The 19,565-nt window shown below is 48.2% G+C and overlaps 2 protein-coding genes across 3 annotated transcripts in view; one reads left to right on the top strand and one right to left on the bottom strand.

Moving 5' to 3' along the window:
- NPAS2 (neuronal PAS domain protein 2) overlaps window positions 1–15,525 on the top strand; it is a 157,863-nt gene extending 142,338 nt beyond the window's left edge. For both annotated transcript variants that reach the window (XM_055328495.1, XM_055328494.1), the window contains exons 16-21: window positions 1,678–1,824; window positions 7,144–7,341; window positions 9,293–9,483; window positions 9,765–9,857; window positions 12,848–13,022; window positions 14,889–15,525. In XM_055328495.1, the coding sequence (XP_055184470.1) occupies window positions 1,678–1,824; window positions 7,144–7,341; window positions 9,293–9,483; window positions 9,765–9,857; window positions 12,848–13,022; window positions 14,889–15,059 (975 nt within the window). In that variant the 3' untranslated portion in view covers window positions 15,060–15,525. The remainder of the gene's footprint in view (window positions 1–1,677; window positions 1,825–7,143; window positions 7,342–9,292; window positions 9,484–9,764; window positions 9,858–12,847; window positions 13,023–14,888) is intronic.
- The window catches only part of TBC1D8 (TBC1 domain family member 8), a 128,909-nt gene continuing 124,418 nt past the window's right edge, over window positions 15,075–19,565 (bottom strand). The window contains exon 20 of the mRNA XM_055328491.1: window positions 15,075–15,487. Coding sequence (XP_055184466.1) covers window positions 15,422–15,487 — 66 coding nt within the window. The 3' untranslated portion in view covers window positions 15,075–15,421. The remainder of the gene's footprint in view (window positions 15,488–19,565) is intronic.

Raw genomic sequence — 19,565 nt, 5'->3', positions numbered from 1 at the left:
TGAGCCAGACGTAGCTCCTGACTTTGTAGAACCCACCGTGGAAGCTTCTGTGTTGTGTGTGTACGTGTGTGTGTTCAATCTCCTACCTGCTAGAACTCATTTTCGTTCTCAATCGAATTCTCTTTCAAACTCCCAGCTCAGTGTTTTGATTACTTACATTCTGCTGAGGGATTTTTGTGATACATTCTGGCATAGCACAGGTATTTTTAAACTCGTGTTTAACAGCAGAACTTTTTCTTCTAAATGAAGGCTGAAGCCAGAGCTGCTCTGATTGAGGTGGATTTGGGAGGCAGGGGAGGTGTTGCTGGCAAAACCTCTTGGCCTCGTCCCACTCCTGAGACTCTGGATTCACATTTTGGCCCCTAGCACCTTCTAACTCTGTGATCTCAAGCGAGTCACATGCGTGACATGGCGTGTGATGTGAAGAATTAGTGTCCTGCCTCAGCTGGCCTGGGGCAGTGACTGGCAGGTGTGGGTCTCCGTAAATGGCAGCACCCACCTTTATTATCCGTACTGGCTCTTTTTATTATTTCGCCGCTGTGGTCAGTTACTCCATCCTTCAGTGTATCCCAGCTATATCTGAAATTCTCCCAGCCGCCTTGCTCTCCCGTGTATAGGAGGGCAGAGGGCAGGGGAAGAGTCTCTGGAAGGGTTTGCAAAAGACGATGGGCAAGAAATGGAAAAGGGAGATTGTTGGGATAGAGATTGAGGAGAATAAAGGTTGTTCTTTTTAAAAAAGGAAGAGGAGAAGGGGGGGAGGGAGGAAGGGAGGGAAGAGCCAGGCCAGCAAACACAAGAAACAGGAATTATTGAGTGCCCCAGAGAGCCCAGAGCAGAGTGCTGACCTCACCTGCCATGACCTGCCATTCACGTTTCCTGCAAGGAAATACCTTATGTCAAGGTGGACAGGTAACATGGGGCAGAGATCACCTGTAGAATCTTCCTAAAGCCAACGTCCATCCCAGGAGAGTCGTAAGAGACAGAGAGAAAAGGAAACTTGGCACTCTCCTGCAAAGCAGTCATCTTGTCCCTCCTCTAAGGTCACCCTCTGCCAGTGTTACCCTCAGGACAAATGTCAGGTGATAGTACTTAGTTCTTTTGTGCACAGACTTCTAAGAAGTTCACAGCAGCAGCCGAGCCTGGGGGCAGAGAGGGTGGGTGGTAAGGCCTCCATGGCCCCCCGCCAGTTAGGAGAGCAGGGCCCCAGTGAAATGTCAGAATCAAATTCATTTCAGGATCAGATTCAGGATAATGATAGGATCCCAGATTGCCTGTGAACTGTCACCTGCTCTCCGATGTACTGCTTTTGACATTTGTCTCCAAAATCATTTGTCTGGCTAAGCAAATTTGGAATAGCATTTGGTGAGCCCTGCTTACAAAATCACGTCCCGATTCTGTGGCCCTCCCGGACTGCCGTGCATGCAGTACGTTAGACCTGCAGTTCCAGTGGGCCTCAGGAAAGCCCCCACGGGGACCCCTGGAATGCCTGGCGCCCACCCAAAGCCCTCATGCACTGCTGAGATCCCCAGCGGTGAGTCACTCAGTAGGGACACCAGAAAGGGTGGATAAGGGAGCGGAAATGAAAGTGGGCAGGGCTGCTCAGAACAGCAGCAACATCTGTCTGCGAGGCTGAAATCATTCTTTCATCTGGTTGTATGTTTTGACTCCACCTTCAAGTTCTCAGCACAGTTCAGCATGTTCCAGACCATCAAAGACCAGCTGGAGCAGCGGACACGGATCCTGCAAGCCAACATCCGGTGGCAGCAGGAAGAGCTCCACAAGATCCAGGAGCAGCTCTGCTTGGTCCAGGATTCCAACATGCAGGTGATGCCCCTTCCTGGGCCAGGGCCTGCCATGGTCTCTGTCTTCCCCACCACCCTGTGTCACATTTGTCCATCATTCCTGGGGGGAGTAGGACTCCCGCCAGAGTCCCCCTGTACTGCCCTAATGAGTCCTGCTTACTAAGCATATTGAAATCTCCAACACTAAGTACAAGGACTGAATCCCACCTCCTGCATCCCCAACTCCTGGCCAAACATGCACATCACATGACACCCTCCCCATTTACCCCTCTCTCTGTTGGGCACATAATGTCTACACATCCCCTGCGTTTTTATTCATGAGTGGTGGTTGATTGTCCTGCACTACTGCCGGCCTCCCTCCCGCGGGCTTATAAACTCCTAGCACCTGTATAACTGCCCCACTGCCGGTGGGGGACATGGACACAACCATGCTGTTGCCTCTCATCCAAAGCATTCATGCAGGCAGATATGGGAAATGATGAGATCTGCACCCTGCACCGAGGGGGACAGCGGAGGGACCCTGGGGGCTGGAAGTCAGCACCCTGACATCTCCGGGCCACCCCATTTGTGGCAGGCCGGTTGTGGCACTCTGCATGGTCTGACAACCGCAGCTTTTAACCATGACACCCTGCCCTGGATGTCGCTTCTCTGAATCCTTTTGGAAGATTGCCTTTGGAAGGAAAGCTGTATATATATATTAGTTCTCTTTCAAGGATAAATGATTTTTAACGAATTTCACTTGTATCAGTCCAAGACTGTTCTTCCCAAGCGCACTCTTTTGACCCAGGCTCTAATGGTGAGTGTAATTCCAGCTCGCCTTGGAGTCCGCCTCAGAGCTCTAGGCATTTGCACCCTCCTTAGGGGAGCAGAAGGAAGCAGGAGAGCCCCTTGGGCCATAGGACTGGAGCCCCGGGGGCCACGGGCAGCCCCCGAGCGGGCACAGCAGCCAGCAGGTGTGCGCTGAGCTAACGAGTGATGGGGCTGCGTTGCTGGGCAGCGGGAGGCACCTGCTGCCTGCCCTCCCGCCTCCCGGGCACCCCCCCAGGTGCTGCCCCTGCTCACCGCCCACCCCCCTTCAGAGGGCCAGCCCACAGCCGGCCGCACCCACAGGGGACCCGGGAGAGGACCACAGTGTTTACAGGAAAAGAAATGGAGTCATCGTGGTGTCAAAGTCCCCTTTTACTTATTCCTTCCCAGCTGTAATATTTTCTCACTGATCCAGGGCCCGATTGGCAGAACTTGCCTGACTCCAATTACTTGAATGGAATTTTTACACTAACAGGAAGGGGGAAATTAAGCCAGAAACTGCTAAAAGCAAGGTAGGCGTATGAACATCCTCCTCAGAGCCCGGGCTTTTCTATTTCCTGCCTTTTCCACATTCAAGCTGAATTCTAAAATAACAGGCAGCACAAGGTTATCTCTTTCACTCCTTTTTATGAAGAAGTCTGATTTTTTTTCCCTCATGACCAATGCATTCTGTTTCCCCCTGAAGTATATATTCCAACAGGGCACCTGAGTTTTGTAAGGGTTGATGTGGAAATCAAGACCTCCAGTGTGTTCCTTCCCTGATTTCGTTCTTGTGACCTTATCTTTGCAGTGGGATTTTCCAAAGAACATGGAAATCCATAGATAGTCCAACCAGAGAATGGTTCCTCCAGCAGTCTGCCTTCTTATAGTTTTACAAGTTTACAGATTTAAAGAAATACATTCCAAAATGTTTAACTAAAATGTGATATTCGTTTTTTAAAAAAACTGCATGGTTTAAGTATAAAGAACAAGCAAACAAAAATTACTCCACCCCTTCCCCCAGAAAGGTAGGAGTGGGGAGGAGAGATTAAATAAGAATGGCAAAACGTTGATAATTGTTGAAACCTAATGATAATATGTGGGGTTTAATTATGCCTCTATTTTGTGTATTTCTAAAATGTCCTGTGATAAGTAAGTATTGGCAAAAGTAGATTAGAATAATGAAAAACCACATGTGAGGATAAGATTGGTTTATTCATAAAAATGAGAAGCTTTTTTTTTTTCTCTGATAACTTTTTCTCTTTAAATGTGGAAACTGTTTTTCTCATATTTGTATGATGTTGACCCCGGTGACTTTTAAGAAGTCATGTTCCTAAGCCATAAAATCCTACATTATTGTGGATAAATCAGAGGCATGGATACGCACAGCAGCAAACCAGGATTGCCCCCCACAAAATCCTTTACCCAAATGTCGGTGGACTTTCCTACTTGACTTCAGTGCCCTGGAACTTTCATTGAGCCTATGTGTGCATGTGATGCTTGCTGAGTACGACTGGAGGAAAAATATAAAGATGGGGTTATGAGGGAGAAGTCCTCTAGGCTGTTGGTGTTTGCTCCTCGGTGGAGTCATGAAGGGAGCCACTTGGGAGAGCTGTTCTGGGGAAAGGCTGTTGTCACCCCCTGCAGTCCAGAGGAGGATGCCACTTTCTCTCTTTTTGAGAGTATGTGCGCCCTCTACTGGCTACTCAAAGAAATGCCCGGAAGGGCACCTGTAGCAACAGCATTTGAATTCCTTGATTAGTTGTTTCTTTTTTCTTTTTTTTAAGATTTTATTAATTTATTCATGAGAGACGCAGAGGGAGAGGCAGAGGCACAGGCAGAGTGAGGAGAAGCAGGCTCCCTGCAGGGTAGCCTGATGCAGGCTTGATCCCAGGATCCTGGGATCACGACCTGAACCAAAGGCTCAACCGCTGAGCCCCCCAGGTGCCCCTTGATTACTTCTTTCAGTCATCCATCTTTCTTTCCTTTCTTCCATCAATCCATCCATCCATCTATTCACCCATCATTCCTTCCTTCCATCTATCCACCTATGCATCCATCCGTCCTTCCATCCGTCTGTCCTTCCATCCATGCACCCACCCACCCTTCCTTCTGTCCCTTCATCCATCCCTCCACGGGCAGACACCCATTATGTATCCAGCTCTTGGCTAGGCACTGTGGGAATACAGAGATAGGCAGGAAAGGTAGAGGATGCCTTCTACCCTCAGAAGGCACACATCAGTGAGACAAAGTAGAAACCTAGCAGTCTCTGACATAACATGAGCAGAAATAATTTGCCTTTCTCTGAGCAAAAGCGTCATTTATTTATTTATTCATTTATTTATTCATTCATTCATTCATTTAATTCATTTATCTCTTAGACAGTTTCTCTATGCCCAAAGAGGCAAGGGAATGAAGAGCTCCTTTTTTCATTTTAAATATCGTCATTAACATTGAGCCCTATGTCTCAGAATAAATCTCATTTAATCCTTTAAGAGATATGTGTTGTTGATGTCAGTGTTTTATTAATGAGGAAACTAAAGCTTTGAAAAGCCATGAAAATTGCCCAAGGTCACACCAGTAGTGGTGGGGTTGGAATCTGAACTAAGCTGTGATTGAAGCTACATTATACTGCCTGTCATAAATAAAGGTTGCATTTACTTGAAATCTAATCAGAAGGTAAATTGTACCCTACCAGAGAAATGTATGTTATGTAATTTGAGTGTCGAGTTTTTTGCTGAAGTGATGAAATGTAGGTCACCATGTGTGTTATAAATAAGCCATATTATAATAGGTAGCTGGGAACCCATAAAGTGTCAATCCCCCAATGGAATCTGTGATGATGGATACCCAGAAAATTCTTCTTAACTTCTAAAGTGACAAAGAGCTCTCATGCAAAACTTCCCTGATGGAGGTGGGGTGTGACTGGACAGGAGGGAGATCGGGGGTGGGGGAGGTGGTGGGAAGGGCACCAGGTGGGAACCTGGTCCAAGTCAGCCCCCCACCCACCTCCGGCCTCTGGGAGGCAGCTCAACCTCACCCATGAGGCACACGCTTGAACTGACTGATCCCGAAGAGCTCCTGCAAGTGTCTGCTTGGTGTGGTTCTACCCCTGCCTCTCCATGATCACTCTGTCACTCGGCAGGTGTCAACGTGTCCGTTCTGTGCTGGTTTGGAAGTGGTACTGAGCTGAGTACGGGAAGGGGGGTTAAAACCCCAGATGCTGGAAGGAAGAGGGCCTCCCTCCTGAAGAGCTCAAAGCTCCAGGCCTAGAAAGCCTAGATTCTTGCTGCTTGGCAAGAATCCAATATATTAGATAATGTTAGTTTTCAATGCCCACAGGACCTTTGGTTGAAAGAGCTGGTCTTAGGTTTAAATTATGATAAAAAAGTATTAAAGTTGTTCTTCTTAAGCCTTTAGAGTCAATTTACAGATTACATTTTATTTACAAATCTACTAATTTGGCCTAAAAGTAGCAGTGCTTTTACTTTTTTATTTATGTTCGGTTAATTTATAAATTTAACAGATTGTAAATAATCAGCATTATCTACAAAAGCCATTAATCTGCAAGTTCATTATATCTAAATCCTTCAAACATTTCATGTGCCTAACATGGCAGACATGTAAACTTAAGAAGTGAAATCTTTGTAAGCACTTAACCAATTTCTTTAAACCAAATACACCGGGGATGCCTGGGTGGCTCAGTGGTTGAGCATCTGCCTTTGGCTCAGGGCGTGATCCTGGGGTGCTGGGATCTAATCCTGAATCAGGCTTCCCTCGGGGAGTCTGCTTCTCCCTCTGCCTGTGTCTCTGCTTCTGTGTGTGTGTGTTTCTCATGAATAAATAAATAAAAATCTTAAAAATCAAATACACCAAACTTACAAATGAAGTAGATCAAGATTCTCATAAACCCTCATTCTATAAACTTGATCAAATTCTCTTAAGCCTTTCAAATGAAGATTGCCAGGCTAATGTATCACATCTGCCTTCCTGGGGATGGAGAGTCACCCAATTAATGGGAGTCACCTAATTAACCGGTTGAAGATACCAACCAACCACAATGTGGGTTCACACCTGGGTCAGTGGCCTGGTCCTGCTGCCAGGATGGTGCAGCCTGTGGCACAGGTTAGCCCACCCTCTGCCACTGTGCATTCCATTCACGGGATATTTCTCTCTCCTTGTAAGAAACTGATAAGCCAGCCCAGACTCTATACAAGTATGTCAAGTTTTTTATAAGTCATCCGGGTCTAAGCATCTCTCATACTATTAAACCTCCATCACTGGCCTGTAACATTCTTGATGCCAGGGTCAGTGTCCTGCCAACCCACTGCTCCATCTCCAGGGCCCTTGCCCTGTGCTTGTAGCATCACAGCACCTCATGTCCCCATGTTGAGTGAATGACTTCTTCCCAGGCAGGTCAGAGAGCAAGAAAGCTGACCTCTTGCCATGGATAGAGAATACGAAGAAGGTGCAGACACTTTGAGGTGCAAAGGCAAACCCCTGAAAGTGAGGGCAGGTGATCCCCACCTTAAAGGCACTCCTGTTTTGCTTCCAGATGTTTCTGCAGCAGCCAGCTGGCTCCCTGAGCTTCAGCAGCGCCCCGCGGCCCGAGGCTCCACAGCAACTCCAGCAGAGGTCGGCCCCCGGCTCCCAGTCCCAGCTCGTGGCCAGCCCCCAACTTCCAGGGCAGATGGCCTCTGCCCAGGTGGCCAACCAGCACCTGCTCAGAGAATCCAGTGTGATATCAACCCAGGTGAGTGTGCTCGCCTTCACACACAGACCGGGGGCACTGGAGTCCTGCAGTCTCCCTGAACCCGACACCTACCGAGCCATTCCTCTGGGACCAGGGCTGGATTATGGTGGGGAAGGGTTTTCCTTCCTTTATTCTAAGTCACTTCAAAGCCCCACGTTGTACTAGTTTCCTCCTGTGTCTTGTTAATATGTTAAAATACCTCAAAGGTATCCTGCCCCTGAAACATTCAGCTTTGATCCTGACCAGGCTTGGAGGGAGATGTGGACACCCAGACACTCACACTGACAGCCATATATCCCCATGTGTGTCCTCAGGCCTCATCTTCTGCTTCTGGTTTTAACCAGTGTGAGAACACAGGCTGTCCACTTCTGCTCACTGCCCCTTCCCTGGGGCCAGCATGCCCCTCCCCTGGGGCCAGCATGCCCCTCCCAGTCCCCCAGATTCCCCCCAAGCCCTTCCCTCATAGCCATTACCACGTCCTACGAGCCACCACTGACCTGGCCATCTGACAGTCACTGGTCAATAAATGGCACTTGAATGGAATTCAGAAGTCCTAAGCTTCTGCTTCTGGAAGATCAAAGGTTGGAAGGCAAGATATGGCCTCTCCTGAAGCCTCCTACTGGCATATGTAACCATGGGTTCACCATCCCCCAGGGGAACAGAGATGAAGAAGGCCGGTCTTGACTCCAAGGAGCGTCTAGTCCCATGGGGCCACTGGGCGTGTAAATAGATAATGTACAACGAAATGCAGAAAAAGTACACATTTCAGAGTTTGGCCCATCTTCAGGGTTTTTTTATTTAAAACGCAGCCTTTTGCTTCTAAAGGTCAAGAGAAAAATTAATGAGGATAGCCAAAAAGAATCTGGGAAAGAAAAAGCTGAGGCAGGACCTACACTAACACTGAAAAATTCCATAGACGCTCAAAGAGTTAACACACCATGGCACCATCATATGAATGGACAGTCAGCGAAACAGTGGAAAACCCAAGAAGCAAAAGTCCAAGCCCGTGCCCTCATTCATTTATGATTTCACCCAACAAGTATTTGTTGAATGCTCACCGCATGCTAGTAGCACTAAGTTCTAAGCACTGAGGGACAGCAGTGAACAAAAGAGAAAAGGAGAAAAAAGAAAGAAAGGCATCTCTGATCCAAGTCAGGAGAGAGAGAGAGGCAAACAAGTGAAGATGACCACCTGCCAAATGGTGATGCGGGGACACTGGTCAAGGTGGGGGATGGGCTGGAGTTTTAAATAGGTGGCCTTCAAATAAGTAAGTAAGTAAGTAAATAAATAAATAAATGGCCTTCTCTTTGAGAAGATAATATTTGAGCAAGGACCTGAGGGGATGAGAGAATGAACCATACTGGTATTAGGGGGAAGAGCATTCCATGTGGAGGGATCAGCCAGTGCAAAGGCCCCGAGGCAAGTGTAGTCCTGGTGACTTGGAGAGAAACAGCAAGGAGGTCCACGTGTCTGGAGTGGAACTGGTGAAGCAGAAGGTAGTTGAGCTCAACGCACATTGCCCTTGCCTGCTGAGAGCCTGACACTGTTCTGGGCCCACGGGATTTAAAGAATCCTTGAGGTGCTTACGATCCAATGGAAAACAGTCACAAGGGGATCCCTGGGTGGCTCAGCGGTTTAGTGCCTGCCTTCAGCCCAGGGCGTGATCCTGGAGTCCCGGGACTGAGTCCCACAACGGGCTCCCCGCATGGGGCCTGCTTCTCCCTCTGCCTATGTCTCTGCCTCTCTCTGTGCATCTGTCATGAATAAATAAATAAAATCTTAAAAAGAAAGAAAACAGTCACAAGATCAGAAGAGTTTTTTAAAAGGTGGGTTTTAAGTTAGAGGAAGGGCTAAGGTGGGTAGAGGAATGGGCTTCTGGGGAGGGTTCCTGGAGAGATGAGTCCAGAGTTGAGTTGAAATTTTACCTTTCTCATTAACCCCATTGCTCCAGGGCCCGCGGCCAATGAGAAGCTCACAGATGATGCAGGGCAGCGGCCACTCGGTGAGCACCCTGACGCCCCAGTTCAGCAGCGCCGCGGCCGCGCTCCCGCCAGCTCTGAGCCTGACCACGCTCGCTTCTGCCTCCCAGGATGGCAGCCAGTGCCAGCCCAGCCCAGACTTCAGCCACGATCGGCAGCTCAGGTACAGAGACGGCCCTTGTTTAAAAGACGGCCGAGGGGCGGCTTCACGGTGACCACTTGGGCCTCCCCGCTGCTGAGGGTGGAGGCAGAGCTCAGGGATCCCAGCCAACAAAGTGGCGAGAGGTGAGGGCCCGGATGGCCGCCCTCCGTCCTCGGAGAGCAGAGCGGGTGCCGCGGGGACGGGGCAGCCAGGTGCGCCCAGCGGGCCGGCAGGTGCTGCCGTCGCGGGGCTACGGTTCGGCGCTGATTCGAGTTTCCCGTTTATCTCCCCGCTGCTGCAAGGCTGCTGCTGAGCCAGCCCATCCAGCCCATGATGCCTGGGTCCTGTGACGCGAGGCAGCCCTCAGAGGTCAGCAGGACTGGACGGCAAGTCAAGTAGGTGGCCCCGGGTGGAGGGAGGAGGCAGAGAGCCGCACTGAGTGCGCTCGGGCTGGCGGGGCGCCCATCGCCCGGACCGGCGGCGCTTCTGGTGGCGTCGTGCTAAAGGCAAGGTCAAAGTGTGCCCACGCCCTTTGCAAGGACACCCCCGGAGCTCTTCTTCCCTCTCCCACTGGAGAAGACCGCACTGTGTGTCAGCAGTCCATGCTTAGAACAGGAGCTGGAGGGAGCAGTTCAGTACATCCCCCGTCGTCCTCTGCAGACGTCTTAGGGGTCCTTCCTCCTTGGTGATACCCCAGGTAAACGGAGCCTGGTCCCCTTCCCCAGGGCCCTCCCGTGGCTCCATCTGAGAGCTGGCTGGCTCTGTGGTTCTGGCACCGAGCCACCCGAGTGTGACCCCCTGCACATGTGGGTCCTCCTCTCCTCCCCGACATGTGACCTTCTCCTTTCCCCGGACTCTCGGCCGCTTGCAGCCCCCACGTCCAGAAGCAGCTTTGCTCTCCTATTACTTTCATTACTCAGCACAACCAGTGCTGGAAGATACAAGAGCGAATACTAGAGAAGCTACTGGAAAATAGTTCCTGGCTCTTTGACGTGAGGCCGAAGTAGAGCTGTCTCACCCACGTCTTTCTTGTATAAACACTGGTTGAGTGTGTGTCAGAAGTTTGCTGGGACAGTGGCACCTAATGAGGCCTGGCACGCCCCCATGCAGAGGCCTTGCAGCCACCCCCGGGACAGGCCCCTAGACGCACTTCCTCCTGGGTCCGCCTTCAACCAGCAAAAATAGAAGCAGCAGATGGTCACTGAACATTTCTGAGGGGCCGGGGCCTGTACCTGCAGCATTTAATTTAACCCCGATGAAAACCCCGTGAGGGCGAGACAGGGAATGTGCACTTTGGGAGGCCGCCTAGCGATCTCTGATGGTGCTCTCCATTACACAAAGAACCTGGTTACGTTGTTTTCCAGAGATGCTTCAAATGCAGTGAACTAGGCAAAAAAAAAAAAAAAAAAAAAGGAATTCTTTGCTCTGGAACTCTAACTGCCATTGTTGGTCAACCCAACAATTTCTACCCTCCCTATCTCCTCTGCTGTCTCTTGGAGAGATGACCTAGTGCCCCATCTTGTTACAAATGGCGCAGAGAGAAATGACATTTTCAAAGGTGTAACTCAAAATGGACTTCTCTATAGTGTCTTTAAACATCTGTTCCTAGTCTGCACTCCTCCAGAGCTTTCCTGAATGGCCTTCCTCTGCCTCTCGTTCATGGCCCATGATCATCAACACCTCTGTTCTTTTTTAATTTGCTTAATTGTGGTAAAATATGTACATAACAGAGATTTTACCATTTTAACCATCTTCACGTGTACAGTTCGGGGCATTAGCCATCACCGCTGTCTTCATCTTCTGAAGCTGAAACCCTGAACCGCATTACACGCTAACGCCCCGTTCCCTCTACCCTCCAACCCCAGTCTGCTTTCTCTTATGAATCCGACTCCTCTAGGAATCTCATCTAAGAGGAGTCCCGCGGTATTTGTCCTTTGGGATTGGCTTACTCCACTCAGTGTAATGTCCTCAAGGTTCATCCATGCTCTAGCATGTGTCAGAATTTACTACCTTTTTTTTTTTTTTTTAATTTTTTTTTTAATTTATTTATGATAGTCACAGAGAGAGAGAGAGAGAGGCAGAGACACAGGCAGAGGGAGAAGCAGGCTCCATGCACCGGGAGCCCGATGTGGGATTCGATCCCGGGTCTCCAGGATCGCGCCCTGGGCCAAAGGCAGGCGCCAAACCGCTGCGCCACCCAGGGATCCCAGAATTTACTACCTTTTTAAGACTAATATTCCATCATAGGTATATACCATATTTTGCTTATCCATTCACCCACTGATGGATACTTGGGTTGCTTCTACTTTTTGGCTATTGTGAAGGATGTTGCTAGGAACAAGGGTTGTACAAATACCTGCTTGAGTCCCTGCTTTCGTCTTCTCTGGGGTATATACCCAGAAGTGGAATTGCTGGATCGTATGGTAATTCTATGCTTCATTTTTTGAGGAACTGCCATCCTGTTTTCCATAGTGGCTGCACCATTTTACATTTCTTTTTTTTTTTCTTTACGTATTTTTTAGAGAGAGAACACGAGGTGGGGAGGGGCCAAGAGACAGGGACAGAGAGAGAATTCCAAGCAGGCTCCATGCTCAGCACAGAGCCTGACTTGGGGCTCCATCTCACAACCCTGAGATCATGACCTGAGCTGAGATCAACAATCAGATGCTCAACCAACTAAGCCACTCAGGTGCCCCCCATTTTACATTTTTATCAGTTTACAAAGGTTGCAATTTCTCCACATCCTCATCGATACTTATTATTTTGTTTTTGTTTTCTCATGATAGCCATTGTAATGGCTATGAAGTAATAGTTCATTTTGATTTTGATGTGCAGTTCCCTAATGTCTAAGGATGTTAAGCATCTTTTTTTTTTTTTTTTTTGGCTCCTTGGCCATTGATATCTTTTTTTTTTTTTTGAAAGAAATGTTCAAACCTTTTGCCCATCTTTTTTTTTTTTTAATTTCATTTATTCATGAGAGGCAGAGACATAGGCAGTGGGAGAAGCAGGCTCCCTGCGAGAAGCCTGATGCAGGACTCGATCCCAGGATCACAACCTAAGCCAAAGGCAGACACTCCACTGCTGAGCCGACCAGGTGCCCCTGCCCATTTTTTTAATCAGGCTACTTTATTGTTGTTTTTTAGTTGTAGGATTTTTTTTTTTTTTTGAAAATTCTGGATAGCAATCCCTTGTTAGATACATGATTCACAAATATTTTTCATAGGTGGCCTTCTCAATCCCTGGATCGTGTCCTTTGATGCACCAAGGTTTTTGATTTTGATAAAGTCCAGTCTATCTGTGTGTCCTTTTGTTGCCTGTGCTATTGGTGTCACATCAACACCGCTTTCTTAAAAGTGTTTTCTCTTTCCCCCATGTGACCAAACAGGTATCCACAGAGCCAAGCCGTGTTTCAAAACGCAGACATGCGCACCACCAGCAGCAGCACCTCGCCCCCCGTCCTGCTGATGGGACAGGCAGTGCCCCAGCCCAGCTTCCCCACCTCCCGGCAGTCACCCCTGCAGCCCGCACAGGCCCAGCAGCAGCCACAGCACTTCCTGCAGGTGGGTGCCACCACACACACACACACACACATACACACACATACACACACACACACACACACACACACACGCTCGGGCACAGGGCCCACGCCACAGCTCAGGCCTGACCGGCCTTTCTTTCCCCCCTGGCTTTCAGAATGGTTCTAATCCTTGGTTCTGAAAGAAGCTCCAGACAGAGTTGCATTTGAATCTTTCTAATTTATGAAGTTTATAATACTTACAATTTCCAAAGCCTAGGTATATTTGGTATGAGAAATTTAGACCCAGCTATTATGCCTCATATGGTTATGTGCTCAAAAGATCCAGCTTTAAAAAGTAATTTTTATTATGGTGTCCATATTTTTGAGAGCAAAAATCAGACACCAATCACGGTCTTTGTCAGACTCTGTGTAGGTATGTTTATAAACAAAGTCTTATACAAATGCAAATTAAATCATGTTTAAAGATTCATTGAACTTGCTTGATAAATACAATAATGTGGCACAAAGGTGGGACTTCCCAGGAAAATGTGGCGCACGTTTACAAGTGGTGACTATTTCCTTTAAGGAAGTGCCAAATAAGCTAGAAGGAGGCAGGGTGAGAGCCAGGGGCTCGCGTTCAGATGGGACAGAAGTGTCTGCTCAGGCTCTGGCCTTCCCTCCAACATATACCAGGAGCACCCCTTCCTGCTCCAGCCCTGACCCTGTCTTTTGCACATCCCCCCTGGTCTCCTGTCCCTACCACAGGGCTGAGCAGGGCTTTTCCTTCACTCTGCCTACCCTGCTAGGGCACCATCAAAGCCACAGGAGAGTGTTGTGACTGAGACATTTTAAGGACAGTGGGATAAAGATGAAAAGAGTCATCCTTGAAGGTCTTGAATGCAATTTAATTCCAAAGATGCTAACCCATCTGTGATACACTTTTCAAAATTCCCTGGCCTCGGGCATAGTGGCAGTCAACTCAAGATGTCAGCTTTGCATATCTTGTCATTTTGCAGGACTCAAGTGATTTCATATGGGTGCAGGTGAAGTGAGAAGGCAGGGATGGCCTGGGCAGACTTAGACTTAGAGGTCCCCTGAGCCTTTCTTCAGCCCTGGCAACAAACATGTGTACACGGCCCTGTTCCTCCAAGACATGGGGCTCAGAATACACAGAGCATTTGGGCCTTCTCGCTGGCCTCAGGGGCCTCATGGGGCAGTGTGGGGAGATAGCGGCTGGGCTCTGGGTTAGTGCCAAGTGAGAGCACTGAGGCTGGCAGCCTTTGTAGGGGAAGGTCCCGGGGTGACCTGCTGCAGAGCCAAAGCCCTATGGTTGAAGTAAATGGAGAGGAAGGGACAGTGCTCCAGCAAGAGTGGAGGAGCAGGTGTGCCCGGGGTACACTGGGTGGTTTGGATGGAGGAGAGTCCATGGATGGGAATACTGGGAGATGGGACTGAAGAGGCTCCAAAGTTAGGGTGTGACCAAGTGAAGTTTCTGAACTTCAAATTAGTATGTCCCCCCTGTAGATGCTGGCCAATGGTCATATTTGAGAGTAGTTACAGAATCAGGGACTGTGGTGAAAAGTATGCAGACTGCATGTGTGTTGGGTGTCTGGCCTGTCAGTTATCTGCATGTGGTCTCAGGGTCCCACATCCCAAAATATATAGTCATGCATAGATCATGTGACCCCTTTAGGAAGCCACGCCCCAAAGCCTGGTCCCTGGCCCATTGCCCCAAAGGAACCCCCAGCACTGGCAGAGAGCTTGGCTTCCGAATTCACAGCCATCTGGCAGGGCTTCGGGCTCCTTTGTTCCCCACGCACCCACCCCCAAGGTCCTGCTACCAGGAGACACTCCCCTCCCCAAGCCATGGAGGGGGAGGCCCACAGCCTTTATCTTTTCTTTCCAGGTACAGGCACCAAGCTCTCTGCACAGTGAGCAGCAGGACTCACTCCTTCTCTCCACCTACTCGCAGCAGCCAGGGACCCTGGGCTACCCCCCACCCCCGCAGCCCCCACGCCCTCCCCGAAGGGTCAGCGGCCTCTCCGAGTCCTCGGGCCTCCAGCAGCCACCCCGGTAGTGCCCTGGAGCCTCAGCCCAGGCACAATCAGCTTTAACCAATGGACAGACCATGGGGGTGGCCAGAGGAATTGGGGAGAGGAGTTTAAACCCTCGGCTTTTGTGCACACTGCATACATTTCAGAACTCCTGGAAGCTAACCGTCTCCAGAGAGCAGTGGCTGGCATGTGGAAAGTGATCAGGATACTGGCCGTGTTTCCCTTGCCTCTGTTTCTCGGGCACACTCTACAGCCAGACTCGGACAGGAACCGAGGGCCCCACGTAAGTGTCGTTACTCAGTTTACTCAGCAGATGGCACGTCTCGCTGCGTCCCTCCCGAGAGCGCACGGGTCCCTCTAGCCGGCTGTGGTCTGTCCACACCTGCTAGCTGCTGGCCTTCACTCTCTTGATCCTCTTTCCTTGGCATTCGAGAAGCACTGGGTCAGAGATCTGTTGAAGAGAGAGAATAAAAAGATTATTTTTCATTATTTTTAAATGGCTGTTTTTGTTTTAATTTGCACAGCTGCACAGAGGAAATAACTTAGGCACTTTCAGGTTTTAAAAATAATAAGGTCTCGTGACTTCACTTGGAGACAGCGGGGAACAAAAAGAGCCCACCAATCTGATGGCAGAGCCGGTCGGCAAGAACCAGGCCGCAGACCCCCGCCCTCTGGCCTGAAACCTAATGGAAGGCGGCCCTTCCTGGTGATTAGTGTTTCCCCAAAATATAACACTGGACTGTTCCTGTTTACTTCGTTGATTGCGACTGCAGAGGCGGCCTCAAAGCAAAGCACAATCACAGCAGCTGATATTCTGGAATTCTGTTGAGACAGAACAGGAGTAACAGGTGTCTCGAGCCAGGCAGGCCCGTTGGAACTCCAGGTCCCCAAGGAAACCCCAGCAGGCGCCGGCCCCTGAGTCAGAATGCTGCATCTTTCTACAGATCTTTCATGAGGAGACCGAGGATTGGATTGTCCTTTTCAAAATGCACTTTGCTTTTTTTGTATGTTTTGTTGAGATGTTTCTAAAGAAGAGATTTTATGTAATTAAAAGACGAAGTGTAGTGAATTGTACAGCTGTTGTAATAATGACCTATTTCTATATAAAATAAAATTGTATGGATTATGTGTAAATTATTTTGTATCTGAGACACCAATTCCTTTCCCAGATATAAAAGTATAAAAGTTTTCTCGTGTTTTTCTGTGAGTGGACATTTTGTAATAAATTAACAAATTTGTACGATTTCCTCTGGAGGCAGTTTCTGTCCCTTGTTATATATGCATGCATATATCTTTTCTTCATTTTTTTTTTTTTAAATTTCAAGACGTTTCTAAGGATAGTTGAAGGTACAGAAAAGGTGGAAGCCAGCAATGAAAAAACCAGGTAATGGCCTTAGGTTTTTTGAGCTGCAACATGTACACCAGCCCATCAGGGTCCTGACCTGCATGATTAAAGGTTGTGCCAGAGAAAAGCAGTAGTTCACTGTGAAGATGACAGCACAACAAACAGAAACAGAAGCAGCTCCTGGAAACATCCCAGCCTGGTAGACATAGGGAGTCTGTGGAGATGACGGAGACTTTCTGCATCAAAGCAGTCCCAGCCCATAATTAAAGTCACCTGGGCTGGAGTTCATGGGCTCCAGCTGCCAAGCAAGCACTTAGAGATCAGTGATGCATGTGGGGTGTGTATGTGTATGGGGGGGTATACACATGTTGTGCTGATGGGGGCAGATATAACAGCAGCATCTAGGAGGTTTCTGCCAACTATAGACATGCCCCCTACTTTCCCACGAGGCTTCATCACCATGATGTGAGGGATGCCCTGGCAGTGATGGAGAATCACTGAGATGGTGGTGCTCAGCACAGCCTTGCCACAAATGTTGGTCCAAGAGAACAAAGTTCTTTTCTTCGTTCCATCGCGGTAGCTCTGTGCTTCTACCTGCTTCCCTGTGAAATTCTATGACAAGGATTTCTGTTCTATGACAAGGATCACTCTTGGATGGCATGAGAGGCTATACATACAATATCATCAAAAAGGAGTTTCAGTTTCACACACTTGTATTCCAGAAAAAAGGTAAGTCTAAATGTTTTGCATGCATTTGGACCATTTATTCTTTAAAGGAACCAGAAATGAACCCTCTGTTTACTTATTCATGTATTTATTTATTTAAGAGAGGGAGAGGAAAGGGGTGCAGAGAGGGTGAAAGAGAATCCCAAGCAGGCTCCACGCCCAGCACAGAGCCCAAGTCCGACTCAATCCCACAACCCTGAGATGATACCTGAGCCAAATTCAAGAGCTGGATGCTTAACCAACTGAGCCACCCAGGCAGCCCATTGACCCCTCTTATAACACAAAAGGTCTGGAGGTGCCTGGCAAACTCAGTCAGTGGAGCATGTGACTCTTGCTCTTTGGGTCAAAAGTTCACACCCCATGTTAGCCATGGAACCTACTTAAAAGGAAATTGAAATAAAAATGTAGAGGCTGCTTTTAGGCAAACAGTCTTGAGCAGTGGAATGTAGAAAGAAATGCATAGTGACCTCCTGACTGAATACAGGCCCCATCAGGTGACCCACCTCAAAATATCCAAAGGCCCTAATTAACCAATGGGCTACTTACCAAAAAAAGGAAAATTTTCATACATCACCATACCTTCTCCCTTTCTCTCTAGAAACAGCCCCCACGCAATACCTCATTGCAGACAGCCTCGCCTTTGCTGTCCTCCCCGTTGCTCCCTTGCCATTTATTCAGTAAACTTCTCTTTTGTTCTTAGGCGAATCCGTGCCTCTGGCTTCCACAGATCATCGCCCCACATTTGGGGGCCCCCATACAATCAGGAGACACCACCACATTTAGACACCACAAAATAATCTTTGTGAAACTCGATTAAAATAGGAACTGTTTTGTAAATTCAAAGGTTTAGAAATTTGATCTTTCTGTAATTGTATTTTAATTGGCTGTTAGAATCCCTAAGTGAAACAAGATTTTTGATGGAAACAGCATATTCATTGTCCTAGAATTTTATAGCTGGAAGCCATCGAAAGAGGGTGGAGTATAGCATGCTACTAAATTTAATTCAGCATTGCTTAAATCTTAGACATGTTCAGAATCTGGATAAACTCTGAAAACTCTTTATTGTGCAACATTTCTTTAAACCCACATAACAGCAGGGGAAGTTTAATTCCTAAGCTTTTGATTCATTTAATTCGCTCATTAAAAGGTTGTTTTGCAATCCTTTTTTGTTTCCAGAAAAACCATGACCTTTTTCTTTGGAAAACTGTAAAGTCTTGGCTCATGAGAAGCAGCTGAAATGCACCTTGGAATATACGAGTTTTGGAATGCTGCTACTGGACACATCTTCCTTTAGCACCTGCCTTCTGCACCACCACACCCTCTTCATCTTAAAATCTTCCAGTGGCTTTTCTTAGAACCGACCAGCTTAGTCCAGCACAAATCTGACCCAAGGTACCCTCCAGCACTTTAGGGTTTGTGCCCCCTCGAGACTGGGGTCTTCTTCCTTGCTGCCCCCAGAGGAAGCATTCAGATCCTGTCTCTTTTTAAGGTAAAAAGACATGGGACAGAAGTGCAGCTAAATACTGGTGACTTAAAAAGAACACAAAGTTCATCTTAAAGGTGGTCTCTGGGAGGCCAGCAGGGACTGGCCTGACCCCGGAGGTTTGGCTGGGAAGAAGCTGGAAGAGCTTGCAAGGCTAGACTAAAACAGGAGAGCCCTAGCCAGGCTGATGATAATCGGTCCTTCAAACCAAATGGTTTTTATTATTTGTCTGTTCCACTTTTCCTTAAAGCAGCATAGCCGAGAGGGACGTTTTGTCGATTCCCACTGGAGGGGTCATTTGCTTGAAATTTCACAACTTTTGAGATACAAAAAGATCCTAAAATGTTTCGGAGGAAATAACACAGATCACAAAGGATGACGACACGTAACAGTAACCACACTGAAAGAAGATAATGGAGAATGCCTTCAAAACACTACGGAGAAATTATTTTCAACCTGAAATTCCATACAGGTCAAAGTATTCATAAATTTGAGGGTTGACAACTCTCAACTTCCCTGTCTTATGCCACTAAATGGTGTGCTCCTGGGAAGTAAGGGAGTTCATCAAGAATAAAGAAAACACGGGTCCATGGATCCAGGTGACTGTCTTACGATCCCCGGGTTGGTGACAACCAACTAGGTCTCTCGGAAGCTCTATAATGATCCCTCTGGGCACGTCCCCAGGGGTCCATGTCACCTCTCACATGGTATCTAAGCTACTTGTCCAACCCAACTGCCAAGTGCTTCCTGAGATCCTTTGCCTTTTGTTCCCCCCTCTACGTCTTCTCCCAGCCTTCATGCCCCAAGCGACAGCATAGGGGGAAAGCCACCATCCCCATACTCCCTTACTCTGCCCTCATCTGCTTGCTTCCCGCTCCCCATCGCTCCAATAGTCAAAGTTGCTAAAATCACTGATCCTCTCCTGTTTGGAGAACCTAATAGGTACATCTCAGTTTTTGCTTTACTTGAATTCTG

Source organism: Nyctereutes procyonoides, unplaced genomic scaffold (assembly GCF_905146905.1).
Source record: "Nyctereutes procyonoides isolate TBG_1078 unplaced genomic scaffold, NYPRO_anot_genome, whole genome shotgun sequence".
Taxonomy (NCBI): Eukaryota; Metazoa; Chordata; class Mammalia; order Carnivora; family Canidae; genus Nyctereutes; species Nyctereutes procyonoides.
The sequence above is the reverse complement of the archived record's forward strand: the minus strand, read 5'-3'. Positions and strand labels throughout refer to the sequence as shown.